At 36.4% G+C, this 15,944-nt stretch overlaps 1 protein-coding gene across 1 annotated transcript; it reads left to right on the forward strand.

Annotated features, from left to right (window-relative positions):
* Positions 1 to 330: 330 nt before the first annotated feature.
* Positions 331 to 10,499, forward strand: LOC106875170 (neuferricin). Its single transcript, XM_014923200.3, has 4 exons — positions 331 to 1,235; positions 2,352 to 2,492; positions 5,899 to 6,082; positions 9,295 to 10,499. The coding sequence occupies exons 1-4, from the start codon at positions 821 to 823 to the stop codon at positions 9,497 to 9,499; spliced, it is 945 nt and encodes a 314-aa protein (XP_014778686.1). The 5' UTR covers positions 331 to 820; the 3' UTR covers positions 9,500 to 10,499.
* Positions 10,500 to 15,944: the final 5,445 nt, after the last annotated feature.

The raw sequence follows: 15,944 nt of genomic DNA on the forward strand, positions 1-15,944 counted from the left end.
CATCGACCCCGAAAAGATGAAAGACAAAATCGACCTCGGTGGAATTTGAACTCAGAACGAAAAGACGGATGAAATGACACGGCATTTTGTCCAATGTGTTAAGCATCTAAATATAATGGAAATAGCATATCTATAGGTAAAGATATGAAATTAAATAATTAGTCTCATTGTAAGTTATCAATTTTTATCATCAACTAAGAGAAAAACAAAGTCACGGAGGAATTTGAACTCTGTACTGATTGACCGCACTATTAAAATAATATATTCTGTAGGTGTGTGTGCCTTGTGCTTTTTTCACTAAATAAAATATTTCTCTAATTAGCAGCACATGCGCAATCAAATTAACCTAACTAAAAAGTTACCTGAACTTTTCGCGCTGTTTTCCTTCTTAAAAGTCATGTGAAAAACAATAGGGAGGTGTACAGTCGACCGAATCAACTTTACTCTTTCGGTATAATTTTTGATACTTATTTTATCGATCACAGGTGGAGAAAAAACGAAGTTAATCTCGATAGAATTTGAACTGAAGACGTTGAAGGGACGTAATCTCATATGGCAATGCCTTAAGTCCAGCATTTCTTTGCTGTCGTCCGTCATTCTGTTGCTCGTCGTCACCATAATTATCACTGTTGTAAACAACATCGAACTCATATACTGTTTATGGAGCGATGGTGAAACATATTTCCCTTACTTTCTAACCTTGTTATAAATGTTGTAAAATTTAGGTTCACACTGTTCACACGAACTAAAGTTACCAACTTTTTTCTCCATCAAGCAAACGATAGGATACATCTACAAATCCCAACAATACTAACAATATATGGTCACCATGGTTAATTACCGGTTGAGTTTACTGATAGTCGCATCTGCTATTGCTCTTCCCTGGTTACTAACCACATTAGGATGTTGTCCAGACTTCCTTGTTGATATTGCTAACTGGTTAAAAGTCACCGATCTTCTCAGCCAGGTGAAAAATGTGTGGAGTTTTCCATATTCATTTGGTTCCAAAAAGTCGGATAACGATCATTCAACCCCAGTGTCCGCATCGCCTCACACTTTAGATCCAGACAAGCTAGAAGAAACAGCTTCGGGCGTTTTCACAAAGTCCGAACTGTCTAAATACACAGGTGAACGAGAGTCAGCTCCTATTTATCTAGCTGTCTTAGGCCAGGTTTTTGATGTCAGTTCAGGCAGGAAATTTTATGGTCCAGGAAATCCCTACAGTTTCTTCTCAGGTGAGACAGATATCAAGGTATTTTAGGGGATTTGTTTTATATTTTGTATACTGTTTGTGTTTGTTTATTTGCATTGCTATGGTTGTGAAGCACATTTCATTCGATGTGATCACAGCGAATCACCGTCAAGTATCGTGGATGTAAGAGTAATAGTGAGAGAGACACTATTACTGCTAAGCATTTCGCCCTGTATGCTAATGTTTCTGCCAGCTCGCCGCCTTAAGAGAGCATTCCACTCTATGGAGCCCAACCCAGAACTATGTAGAAAGGAGCTTCCAAATTTGCCTTCATAATATTTTTTATCTTTCACCTGTTTCAGTCATCAGACCGTATCCATGCTGGGCCACCTTGAAGAAGTTTAGTCAAACAAATCAACCCCAGTACTTATTTTTTTCGTTAAGCCCGGTACTTATTCTATCAGTCACTTTTGCCAAACTGCTAAGTTATGGGGATGTAAACATACGAATACTGGTTGTCAAGTGGTGGTGGGGGACAAGCACACACACACACACACACATTTATATACATAACAGGCTTTTTTCAGTTTCTGTCTACCAAATCCACTCACAAGGCTTTGGTTGGTCCAAAGCTATAGTAGAAGACACTTGGGCAATGTGCTGTGCAGTTGGACTGAACCCAGAGCCATGTGTTTGAGAAGCAAACTTCTTACCACACAGCCATGCACCAAACTTCTCATGAGGCCTCAAGATACTTCCTGATGTAAGCACAAGACCAAAGAAGAAATTTATGAACTCATTTTCTGATTTCTGCTATTATCACTCAATGCAGGGTAAGCTTTTATTGGCCACTGTTATTGTAATGAATTCCAAGCCATATCAGATGCTATATTTTGGGGACACAACATGAAATTGAGGTCCTAGCACTGTGGTGAAACACATCTCTTGATTATGAGTTCAAATCCACTTCCAGTCCATAGTCTACTGCACATCTTGCCAACCTTGGATAATTTCTGTAGCGTGCGCGTGCACACACACACACACACACACACACACGATAATGCAAACGGAAAATAGAACTCAAAATATGAGTATATATATTTGTTAAAATGAAATTAATTCAGTTTAATACCATTTGAACATTTGGATATCATTTCAGGTCGAGATGCTTCTGGTGCTTTTGTGACTGGAGATTTCACAGAGAAGGGCTTGACTGATGACATTGAGGGCTTTACAGGAAACCAGTTAATAGGTATTGGAGAATGGGTTGACTTTTATAAAGAAAACTACAAACATATCGGTAAGTACCAGGCATACAAGGCACATTCCAAAATTTTTCAGACTTTTTCAAGAGAGATATTTTATAATTTTAAAGAAGTACAAAACCCTAATTTCCTTCCAAGGAGGACCTTCTGACTTCTATGCACTTACTGTAGTGCTCCAGCCACATTGTGAAGGCCCCATGGAAGTCCTCTAAAGTGAAGGTGTCCAGGACGCTTGTTACAGCCTCCTTCATTTTCAAAATGAAGGCAAAGTTGAGGTTCTCCTTCAGCTTGGGGAACAACCAAAAGTCACAGGGAGAAAGGTCTGGACTGTAGGGTGGGTGTGGTACAGTTTTGACGCCCATCTCTGTCAAGCTATTGATACCAGTATGGTATTGAGGTGCACTGTCCTGGAGCAGATGCCACAGACCTGAGTAAAAGAGCTCTGGCTCTTGTGATGAAACTTCTTCCTGAACTCTCCCAAAGTACTCTTTGTTAACTGTTTGGTCAGAAGAAACCCAGTGGATGTAGATGATGCCCTTGTTGTTGAAAAAGGGAATTCATTTTAATGGCATTAAACTGAATTAATTTGTTCAGTTTAACAAATATAGATACACATTTTGAGTTCTATTTTTCCAGTTTGCATCACCATATGTGTGCGTGCATGTATGTGCGTGTGTGTGCATGAGTGCTACAGAAATTATCCAAGGTTGGCAAGATGTGCAGTAGACTATGGACTGGGAGTGAATTTGAACTCACAATCAAGAGATGTGTTTCACCACTGTGCTAGGACCTCAATCTTTTGGTAGACTTTCTTTGCCTAGCTTCTTGAGTCAGCAAAAAACAGATACTTGGCTCAGACTGCTTAATCCGTAAGCTGTCTGGAGTAATTCATAAGTCTTACCCAGTTTAACTCAAACCTTTATTGCATAGTGAGCTTTCAAATTGTCTTCATATCTGTTTCCTTCAAGCTAGAATAAAATGTTGGCAGGTGAGCTTATTAGATGTATAGTAATGAGACACTAGAATCACAATGATGTAGGACGTGTATGTATGTATGTATATATATATATATATATATATATATATATATATATATATATATATATATATATATGACTTAAGGGGTTGGTCGCTGTTTAGTTACGTATTTAGGGGTTGGTTATAGATTTACTTGTTGAATCTATTTACCGATACTGAAAATGTGGTTTCTTTGGTATGTTTGTTCCTAAACAGCACTTATTTTAGTGCTGTTGACACTGCTGGATTGAATGGTACTGCCCAGGTGCCGAAACCATAATGATATCCATGGGGCAGCAGATGATGTAGGTTTGTTGGATTGTTGGTATGGCTGTTTTTGTATATGTGGAATAATATTATAACACATCCATTTGATGTATGTATATATATATATATATATGTATGTATGTATAATAATATAAATAATATATATATATATATATATATATGTGTGTGTAGAGAGAGAGAGAGAGAGAGAGCGTGTGTGTGTTAGGTGTGATGTACAGAATTAAATATTGAAAAAAAAGTCGTCAGAATTTTGGAATAACTTCTTTCATTTATTAAAAAAGGTGTTTTTTCGGGTTTTGTTTATAACAGAACATTTTTTGTTTTTTTGGGGTGAGGCTTTGGAGACAATAGAAGATATATAAGCAGATAGATAGACAGACAGACAGATAAATAGATAGATTGATAGTCAGACAGATAGAGAGATGGATGTGGTAAAAGAGAGAGAGAAGGGCCAATGTATTGAAATGGTCTTTTTAAGGATTGTCAAATAAATAAATAAATAAATAAATAAATAAATAAGGGTAAAAACTTGTTTCAGAATTATATTTGACAAGTCCGAAAGACGAACGAACGTGACATGTGTAAGGATTTTCGACCGAGATCGTTGCCAGTGCCCCTGGAATGGCTCTTGTGTGGGTGGCACATAAAATACACCATTTTGAGCGTGGCCGTTGCCAGTACCGCCTGACCAGCCTTCATACTGGTGGCAAATAAAAGCACCCACTACACACTCTGAGTGGTTGGCGTTAGGAAGGGCATGCAGCTGTAGAAACTCTGCTAAATCAGATTGGAGCCTGGTGTAGCCATCTGGTTTCACCAGTCCTCAGTCAAATCATCCAACCCATGCTAGCATGGAAAGCGGACGTTAAATGATGATGATGATGATGATGATGATCCCAATTGAAGGTTGCAGGCTGATGTTTGTTAATTAATTATCTTCTCTATTTTCTTCTTTGCCTTATAAATTCTGGGTAAATTTCTATTTACCCCCATTCATACCTATTATTCAATTGCGCTATTGCTTTGCAACAGTAAGCATTTGGATATAAATACATAGGTATACTTCCAGTAGTATATTGGATATTTATTATCCCTTAGATGGTTGTTTAATCTCCAAACATTCTAATATGATGAAATGATAGAACATTAAATGTCCATTCTGATTGAACTAGTACTTTCATGCATTAAACTATGCAATCTTCAGGTTCATGTAGTAGTGGTGACAGTTATGCTTTACAATTTACAACTGTCAGTTGTAAATTTACATCTGTCAGAAAGTACTAGTTCAATCAGGATGGACATTTAATATTCATTTATGGCAGGTGCTAGCGTAACGAAAACAGCCAAAATGTTTGGTGTATCAAGAAGTACTGTCTCAAAAGTAATGACAACCTTTGAGAAAGAGGGAAAAACTTCCTCGTCAAAACGAAACTCTGGAAGAAAACCAAAACTTTCAGATAGGGACAGTTAGAATTTTCTTCAGGTTGAGTAGCCAATCCTGCTCAAAAGGTCCCTGAATAAGGGTTGTTTAAGGATGTTGAACAAAACACCCATGTTTCCAGAGGTGAATTATCCAAATCCCAAAGAATTCCTCTCAACACATGGTTATGATGCTCCCCCACTACTTCTGCTCATGATCAGAGATGCACATATCGTCAGCCACCAAGGGATATGCTCAACTGATTAAGGTCAAACAACTGACAAGCAAATCTGTGGTACTGAGCAGAATATTTGCTGTAACCCATTTTTTATACGAAGACAAAACAATGTACATGATAACACTTCCAATCAGTTAAGATCAGAAGCCATGAGAGCCACTGCCTGGTACTTCATCAGAGCATTTATTATTATTTATTATTATTATTATTATTATTTTATGTTTGACTTTTGTTTTGCATTTGTACAAGTTGGATCCAAGTCTCACCCAGAGACCTCAAGAGACAACAAGTTAGAAGTTCATGTAGGTGTTACGCCTAGGGTACCATATATTTGGATTTGTACAGTTTTGTTCAAGTGAATGTTTAAGAAACCATAAGAAAATTATGTGTTTGCTTTAAAATTTGAGATCACATAGACAGTATTTTACTATTATTATTATTATTATTATTATTATTATTATTATTGTTTTACTTCTAGGCTACGTTTCTGGTAAGTTCTATACCAATGATGGTAAGCCTACAAAAGTCTTGGAAAGAATCAATGCAAAGGTTGCAAAATTTAACAAACAGCAAGAAATGGATAAATTAAGAGCCAGCAGACCACCTTGCAACATAGAAACAGACCATAAAACAGGCACCAAAGTGTGGTGCACACAAAAGAGGTATGTGGTTATAATTTGGGCTGTCTCTTCAAATAGTGTTAAGTTTAACTTCACCTTTTTTCCTTTTAGGGCCCATAATAATTAAGTACCAGTGGGATACAAGGGATACACATAACCTGTTATAACTATACCCTGCCAAATTTTTAATCTTGTTTCTATACCACAAAAATAATTATTTTAAGGTAATTTTCCCTGCTAAAGTAGTTGTTAGCCTGATGGACTCCCATTTTGCACTATCCCCAACATTCTTTCTCATCAACCTTCTTACTCTTGTTTGCTCCCCATCATCTTTAATCATGTCTCTCTTGGTTTTCCCATTTCTCTTCTTTCACAGTCATTCCCATCTTTCTTCTCAGTTGCTTACTATCTTCCTTCCTCATCACAGGACTCATCCATTTCATCCCATTTCTCTTTACAGCATGCCCCCACTGGTTCAATTTCTATCATTCTCTGAAATTCTTTGCTTCTCTTTCTCTCTCTCCCCTACATTATATAGGGGAGGGTGGAAATACTCTTGTCCACATTCATAGGTTTTTTTTTTTATCTTTCTCTACTGCTCTTCATTCATGACCTATGTCTTGCATCCAGAAATCCAAGCAATTTTTATTGTTTGGAAGTAGCTTTAGAGCAACCAAGAACGAACCACCTGGCATAATTGTCTTGGCTCTTTACATTCTGAGTTAAAATTCTGTCTAGGCCCACTTGCTTGTCATCCTTCTAAGGTCAATGAAATAAACTACCAGTTTATCTAAAGTACACTGGGGAGTTGATTTAATGAAGTAACTTCTCTCAAATTTATGACCTTGTGCCTAAATTGGAAATCATGCTGTGTAGCAAAATTTTAACTTTAAACCACCTGAGCATGTCCCTTAGTGGTTGACAATTTGTGCATCTCTGATGATGAGCAGGAGTAGTGGGGGAGCATGTAAGCCATGTGTTGAGAGGGATTCTTTGGATTATGAATAAATGTAAGAAAAGCAAATTTTGAAAGAAATGTTAGCCGTTTTTTAATACTTTCTGGGGGTAAGCAAATAAGAAATAACAGCTGCTAACCCAAGGACAAAAATCATGTTACACAGTGTTATTGGTTTCAAATTTTGGCTCGTAGTCAGTAATTTCAAAGAAGAAGGTAAGTTGATTACATTGACTGCAATGCTCAACTGGTACTTATTGTATTGACCTTAAAAGGATGAAAGGCAAAGTTGACCTCAGCAACATTTGAACTCAGAGCCATGTGGTTGAGAAGCAAGCTTTTTACCACACAACCACATTTGCTCCTAAAAGCAGCATTATTAGTTAAATGAAGTCCTCAAAAGATGCTTAACCAGCCTCCTAGTACTATATTCTCAATATACAAAGCTACTGTTTGGCTCACCATTTGGTGCTCCAGAGACTTCTTTTTCCTTCTGTCACTACTCCTTCAATATGATCTTAGAAGTCTGTATATGTTTGTGTGTGTATTTTTTGAGTTTGTATGTTTCAATGCATGTATTTATCAGTCATTTTGTTTATGTTGAACTATGCAATGTTTTAAAAAGCAAACAAAATCACAACTTAGCCTTAACTAACTATTCTTCTATATAACACAACCCTACTTTAACTCTTTAGCATTCAAGCTAGCCATGTCAGCCCCAAATATTCTACATGTTTTATGTTTAAACTGGCCAGATTTGGCCTCTTACACCTACCCTACAATATCATTCTAAAAACAAACAATCACATCATTGAAATCTCAGAGCTACAAGATAATCCATGATTTATACAAAGCAGTGTGAATAAATAAGCATTATATTTGACAGTATAATGTAAATGTTAAAGGGTTAAATTATTTGACAGTCAGAGCTTCAAATTAGTCAATAATTTTCTTCACTTATTGATCACTTATTTATGTTAAATGAAACTGTTGGTGCATATGTATGTTTGTTGATGTGTCTGTACAGTTGGATTTTTTATGTATTGTTGCACTTGTACACATTTTACTGTGTTTGTTGCATATAAACTCTCATGTATAAATACACTGTAATCCCATATGAGCATATGATCGATTATTTATTGTAAGAAAGATTAAGGCAACAAGCTGGCAGAACTGTCAGCAGGCTGGACAAAATGTTTAGTGGTATTTCTTCCAGTTTTACATTCATCATCATCATCATCATTTAACATCCATTTTCCATGCTGGCATGGGTTGCATGGTTTGACAGGAGCTGGCAGGCCAGAAGACCACACTAGGCTTCACTGTCTGTTTGGCATGGTTTTTATGGCTGGATGCCCTTCCTAACACCAACCACCTTATAGAGTGGACTGAGTGCTTTTTACATGGTATCAGCACCAGCAAGGTCTGTTTTGGGCATGGTTCTGAGTTCAAATTCCATCAAGGTTGGCTTTGCCTTTCATCCTTTTGGGGGTCAATAAAGTAGGTACTAGTTGAGAACTGGGATCAATGTAATCAACTTACTCCTCCCCCAAAATTTTAAACCTTGAAAAATTAAAACAGAGGAATGACAGAATCATTGAGTCATTGATAAATGGCTTATTGTATTTAGTTGTGGTTCTTTATGCTTTGAGTTCAAATCCCACTGATGCTGAGTTAGCCTTTCCCCACACCTAGGATTGATAAATAAAATACCAGTGAAATCAATCCCATCATCAATATTTAACATCTATTTTCCGTGCTGGCATGGGTCGGATGGTTTGACAGGAACTGGCAAGGCCAGGGACCACACCATTTCCATCGTCTGATTTGGTTTGGTTTCTACAGCTGAATGTTCTTCCTAGTACCAACCACTTCACAGTGTACTGGGTGCACTGAGCTGGCAGAATTGTTAGCATTTGTCTTTATGTTCTGAGTTCAAATTCCACTGAGGTCAACTTTGCTTTTCATTCTTTCAGGGTCGATAAATTAAGTACCAGTGAAACACTGGGTTCAATGTAATCAACTGGTCCCTTTCCCCAGAATTTCAGGCCTTGTGCCATTAGTAGAAAGGATCATTATTATTATTGTTGTTATTAAAACACTGGGTTGGTAGAATTGTTAGTTTAAATCTGCCAAGGGCAACTTTACTTTTATCCTTTCAAGGTAGATAAAATAAAATACCAGTCAAGTACCAGCTAAAATTGCTGGCCTTGTGCCAAAATTTGAAACAGTTGTTGTTGCTGCTGCTGTTGTTGTTGTTATTGTTATTGCTGTTATTATTTGTTTGTTTATTTGGCAGTGGTGGTGTGCTGCGGAATTGGGTTGGTGTGCCACGTCTGATGTACAGACCAGGGGACAGCACGCTGTCATGTGTGTGTGTACAGCTGTCATCCTTGACTGAACATGAAAAACGCTCATCTGCAATTCGAAGCTACCCAGGGTGTGAACCAACATCCACGTCTTGTAAAGTCCCCAACAACTTCAACATGGACACCCTTTTATAGGCCAGCTAACTCTGATGGTAGGTGGTTAGTGGCAGTGCAGAGATAGGAGAAGTGCTATGGAGACTGGAGTAAAGTCAAATGGATTAACAAAGTGATAAAAGAAGGAAATGAAGCTGATCTCTGGCCATATGATCAAAGACATTCCAGCCATGACCATCTCATATTTTATTCAAACATGGTATATCAAGGTGCTGATGGTTAAAGCTGATCACCCAGCTCTGTCCAGTAATGTATTTATGTAAACAGAATTCTATCTCTTTATCTTTCTGTTTATATCTACATTTATATATCTCCCAAACTACATCTTTCTGTGAATCTATCTTTTATTTATTTGTTTATTTCTATTTATACTTAACTATTTATATTACTATATATATATATCTATTATCTCTCCCTCCAACCATCTCTCTTTCTCTGTGTGTGTATATATATATATATATATATGTGTGTGTGTGTGTGTGTGTGTGTGTGTGTGTGTGTGTGTGTGTGTGTGTGTGGGCTGGCCAGATTGGAGCAATATCGAGTATAACCAGTCGAAATTGCAAAGATAATCTGGATCTCAACTAATGAAAGAAGACTCAGAATGACCCGTCCTTGTTTTCTCTGTATCGTCTATCTGGATGTTTTGTTGTCCCTATCTTGTATCACCTAACTGTCTGGATGTTTTGCGTTCTTGTCCCATTTTGTGTTATATATATATATATATATATATATATATATATATGCGAGTAAAAAAAAATACAAAAAAGGCGTTTTTTTTGTATGATTGTGTATAGAGGAATATATTATTTTGTTTAAAAAAGTTCCAACACTGTCTGTTTTTTATGTTTTATTTATATTCCTGCAGAACCAATGTGGGGTATAGAATATGGAATATACAATATATAATATAATATACAATATATAATATAAAATAAAATAAAATAAAAATGGATGGCACCATGAAAGAAAGTATTGAATGTAGATGAAATATTGAGTGTTCAATATAAAGGATCAAATATATAAATATAAATATATAAAGGCGACTCGAGTTTCAGGGCTATTTCCCTTCGTCATGGCCGGTATGACAGACTTTAACAGACTGTAATAAGTTGGCTGGTTTTCTGTCTTTTATACCAATTCCTTTGGACAGCAGCAGTAGGTGTTTGGCTATTTTTAGAATTGATGTCAAATCTATTTTTAGAAATGATGATATTTTAATTTATTGTTTTATGTGGGTTGTAGGGATAAGATTTTTAAACCCCAGTAGGTGTTTGGCTGTTCTTAGAAATGATGCCAAATCTATTTATAGAAATGATGATATCTGAGAGATTTTTTTGTCTTTTGGTTACAGGGATAAGATTTTTAAACCCCAAGTAAGATGGATTTAATCATTGTTTGTTAAGAGTGGGTTTGAATTTCTTAATAAAGTCCTTTTCTTTGCATTTTCTTTCAATTTCATTCTGGTTGTAAAGTTTATGGAATGGAAATATAATAAAAGTTTGATGACCACATGTTGCCAGATGGTTACTCAGTGGTATTTGGCGGACTTCTGGGTTTTTAATCTGTTGTCGATGTACCCGTGAGCGTTCCGATAGTGCATTACCTGTCTGGCCAACGTACAGTTCTTCACAATTAGGGCATTTAATGCAGTAGATTAGATTTCTACTTTTGCAGTTCATGTTCGCATTGGTGAATATTTTCCCTGTTTTTGTGTTCATATATGGGCCGGTATGGATTGATCGGCATGTGCCGCATCGGCTATCATTGCATTTGGATACAGTGAATGTTTGATTTTTGTTGCTGAGGTCAAACCTTGCCTTTGTTAATAGTTTTTTCAAGTTTTTAGGTTGTCTCTTACTGAGAGTTATATTTTGATCTGTAATGATATTTCTCAATTCCTTACTTTGTGCAAGGATCGGTAAGTTCGCTTTGGCGATATTAAAGATGTTCTGGTGGCATGGATTTTGTGTCACTATAAATGGAATGATCTTTTCCTGTTTGTCTTTTCTTTGTTGTGTCCTCAGTTGTTGTATGGGTATTTTCGAAGCCCGCTGAATACCATTTTCTATGAGTCGTGATGGGTATTTTTGCTTCAGCAGAAATTCTTTCAGTTCCATCAGGCGTTGATTTCTGGTCTCTATATCCTCTACAATAGTACATATTCTCCTGGCTAGGCAGTATGGTATGTTGCGTTTTGTATGGGGTGGATGGCACGATTTAAAGTTCAAGTATTGGTGTGTGTCTGTGTGTTTGTAATATATATCTGTGGTAATGGCGGTGTTCTTTTTAATTACCATTATATCTAGAAATGGTAATTTGCTACTGTTCATCTCCTTTGTAAATTGGATGGATGGGTGTAGGTTGTTCAGGAGGGTGTTAAATTCTTCCACAATGCTTTGAGGTTTGGTCCAGATTATGAAGCAATCGTCCAGGTATCTCTTCCATGCTTTTTCTATAAGCTTCCTAAATTCGGTGTTATATCCCTCCTCTATTTCCTGGTAGAGTTTTTGTTCCAAGTAACCCATCACCGAATTCGCATAAACGGGGGCAAACCTCGTCCCCATAGCTGTGCCTTTAATTTGGATATAGTTCTTACCATTGAAGAAGAACGTATTATTTTCCAGGATAAGTCTCACTGATTCTAGTATAAATGTCACCGTGTACCTGTTGGGAATTGCTTCTCTGTGTTTGTTTACCCAGTATTCAACCGCCTTTATTCCTAAATCATGTGGGATATTTGTGTATAGGCTTACTACATCGAAGCTCAGTCGGATTGAATTTGTTTCAGTGATTTTGGGAAGATGGGATAAAAAGTCGATGTCATCCCGAATGAAACTGGGTATGTATGTACAAAGTGGCTTCAAAAGAATGTCGATGAAATTGCTTAGACGGTGAGTAGGGCATACTGGGCCAGCTATAATTGGTCTAAGTTTTAAATCTTTTGGATGTAGCACTTTTATGTATTCACTTCCTTGTTCCTTTACTCCCTGTTGAATATCTTCTGACTTATGTATTTTGGGTAAGCCGTAAAAGTTACTGGGTTTTGGTTCGAAGTTGGTGATGTAGTCTCTTTCATTGTCAGTGAGTGAGTTGTAGTGTTTAGAAACTAGGTGGTTGATCTTCTTCATGATGTGGTGGTCTATATTCGAGGGTATTTCACAATAGAAGGTTGTGTCATTTAGTTGTTCCTCAACTAAATCCTTGTAGTATTCCACATCCATGATGACGATTGCACTCCCCTTTATCTGCTTGTTTAATTATTATTGTTTCATCGTTTTGTATGCGTTTAAGTGCAGATATCTCTGATTTGTTAATGTTCGGCCTAATTTTGGTATTTTGTTTTAGGGGGAAGTTTGATAGGGTGTCAATATATTGGTCCAGGTAGATATTTCTGCCTTTTGGTGGGGTGAAATTTGATTTATTCCTCACTAAAGAATCTTCGGTTTCATTATTATTTTTATTATTAATATTGGTGGTGAAGAATTCGACAAGTCGTAATTTGCGACAGAATTTCTGGATATCTTCCTTTAGTTCATGGTGGTTGACTGTTGGTGTAGGTGTAAATTTCAGGCCTTTTAACAGAATTTGGATTTCATCATTGTCAAGATCTCTTCTGGAAAGATTAATTATCTTAGGGTCTATGTGTCCAATTGTTTTGGGTATGTTACTTCTTGGAGTGTTTCTTTCTCCGGTGTTTGTTGTCCTGACATTAAAAAATGAATTTTTTTCTGTTTATGGTTACTATTTTTGTTGGTGTTGACTTGAAGTTTGTGTTTTCGTTGTGTTATTTTACCTGGTGTTGTTATGTTTGCCTTCCTATTTTCAGAATTAAATATCTTCTTTTTCAATTTGTAAGTATTGGTTTTAGTGATCTGAGAGGATGGTCTGGTATTGTTTCTGGTTCTAGGCCGGTTTTTTTCCCCGTTTTTTGTAGGTAATCTTTGTTGAGGTTTTGAAAATGATCTGGTGTTCCTACGTCTAAAGGTCTGATCAGAGAAATATTTATTTTGTTCATGTTTTTTGTTTATAATGTGTAGATTAGGGTGTTTGCGTACAAAAGGGGAAGAGTTCTTACCGTAGTTCCTCTTTGATTCCTGGTGGGATGGGCGTTGATGTTGCCTCATGCTCTGGTTTTTGTTACCTTGGTGAGATTGTTCTTTTTTACTGTTATTTCTCTGGGTTCTAAATTCTTTACCGTAGTTGGTAGAATATTTATCCAGGAATAGTTGTCTCTGCTGCCATAATTTTCGTGATTTGTTCTCTTCTCTGGAGATATCTTTGATCCATAGTTCGCGCATTTTTTCTTTTACATTGCCAGTTGCTAGTTTTGATATTTCATCTTCAATAAGACTGACGATTGCTTCATATTTGGTTTTATAACGGGATTGTTTAGACAGGGTGATAGAAATGTCGGTCCTGAATTTTGTTAATGCGAGATCCCATCGGAGTTTTGTTTCTTCCTCTGGTTCTCCTCTAATTTCTTTAATTAGGTACTTCCGAGGAAGTATGGGTGCCGTTAAGGAAATCCATTCTGAGTGTGTTTCGGCATATTTTTCGCATTTATATGCTTTCCAGAAGTTTTGTTTTCTTATATTGAGAGATTTCTTCCATGTCTGCCAAATTTCTTTTCTTTTTCGGAATTGGTATAAAAGACAGAAAACCAGCCAACTTATTACAGTCTGTTAAAGTCTGTCATACCGGCCATGACGAAGGGAAATAGCCCTGAAACTCAAGTCGCCTTTATATATTTATATTTATATATTTGATCCTTTATATTGAACACTCAATATTTCATCTACATTCAATACTTTCTTTCATGGTGCCATCCATTTTTATTTTATTTTATTTTATATTATATATTGTATATTATATTATATATTGTATATTCCATATTCTATACCCCACATTGGTTCTGCAGGAATATAAATAAAACATAAAAAACAGACAGTGTTGGAACTCTTTTAAACAAAATAGTATATATATATATATATATATAGATATAGATATAGATATAGATATACAGGGCAGGGAATCGTCAATTAGTAATAAAATTAATAATTAACAATTTTGCCGGGTAGCCCAGTATGAAAAAACCTTATCGGTAAAACCATTTATAATCATAAATATATAGGGATTGACAGTAACCTGCTTCTCCAACATACTGAGAATTCAGAAATAGCAGCCAAAGAACTACTGATTCCAAAACTACAAATTTTACTCTAAATTGATAGCGATATTTTTGATACACACAGAACAAAAAACAGTAGAGAAGAGTAAAAAAACAACTTGCCTTTAAAATATATATATATATATATATATATATATATATATACACATATATAAAACTTGTTAATACAAATTTGGTGTGTGTTGCATTCCATTACTTAATAAATGAAAAATGTATGGTAAATAAACAAACGTATACTGAATGTAAAAATGAATGGGAGATAAACAGAAGGTCCATAATTCTTCATTAGTTATTGACCAATTGGTAATATTCAGTTTCGCACCTTTAATGATAAGATTGAGTGCTTCCCAATTGGTGGTGCTGCAAAAATAGTTTTCTTGGAGAGAATTAGGGTCAAGAGCAAACAAAACAAAGTAAAACAAGCAAAACGACACAAAATGTGCTTTAGGATGGTGGTCAAGGACGGACAGTCAAACAAAATACAGCCTTGGGGCGAAGGAGAGGAGAATAGTGGGTAATGCTTAGAAAATGTCTTGGAAGATGGAGAATGGAGAGACAGAGAATTTGCGAATGGTCAACTATGGGACCAATGTAAGAAAGGAAGGAAAAGGGGAACTAGCCACGAGTCATGTGACAGGGGTAGGCAGGTGGGGGGGGGGAGAAAGACAGCAAGAGAGAGGGAGAGAGAGCAACAGAGAAAAAAAAGGAAAGGGATGAAGGGAAAAGAAAAAGGCTAGGAATACAAGAGGGAAAGAGAGAGAGAGAAAAGGAGTAAGTAGAAAGGCTAGAATAGAAGTGATATATAATGTAAAACAAACACACACACACACTTGCACATGGTTCAAATGTACAAAAATCAAAAGACAGAAACAGGTGAGGGAACAACAAATAAGGTGTATTAGTTTGATGCTCAGCAAAAATGGAAAGAGTCTTTGACGTTTTGAGCTTACATACACAAGCGCACGCACGCACACATACACTCACACACACGCACGTAAACTTTTCGTAAACCAATGTTTCACTCTGTCACTAGTTAAGTTTCTTTGTTTCTGTGCGTATCTTCAAACAACAAAGTGCACTTGAGTCACTCTTCCTCAGCTCGGCTCAAACTGAGTGGAAGCCAGCTGAGCATTTTTAAATTTTGAAAGACTTGACACATCTCCACTATATATGAGTGCTTCATCCATCTCCCATCATTGAACATATTTTATTTTATAGGGAATGAATATAAGAAGTTCCATATGGAATTTTCTTCATGGGGAAGTTGGAATCTAA

Source organism: Octopus bimaculoides, chromosome 24, assembly GCF_046866305.1.
Source record: "Octopus bimaculoides isolate indiv1 chromosome 24, ASM4686630v1, whole genome shotgun sequence".
NCBI classification, from domain to species: Eukaryota; Metazoa; Mollusca; class Cephalopoda; order Octopoda; family Octopodidae; genus Octopus; species Octopus bimaculoides.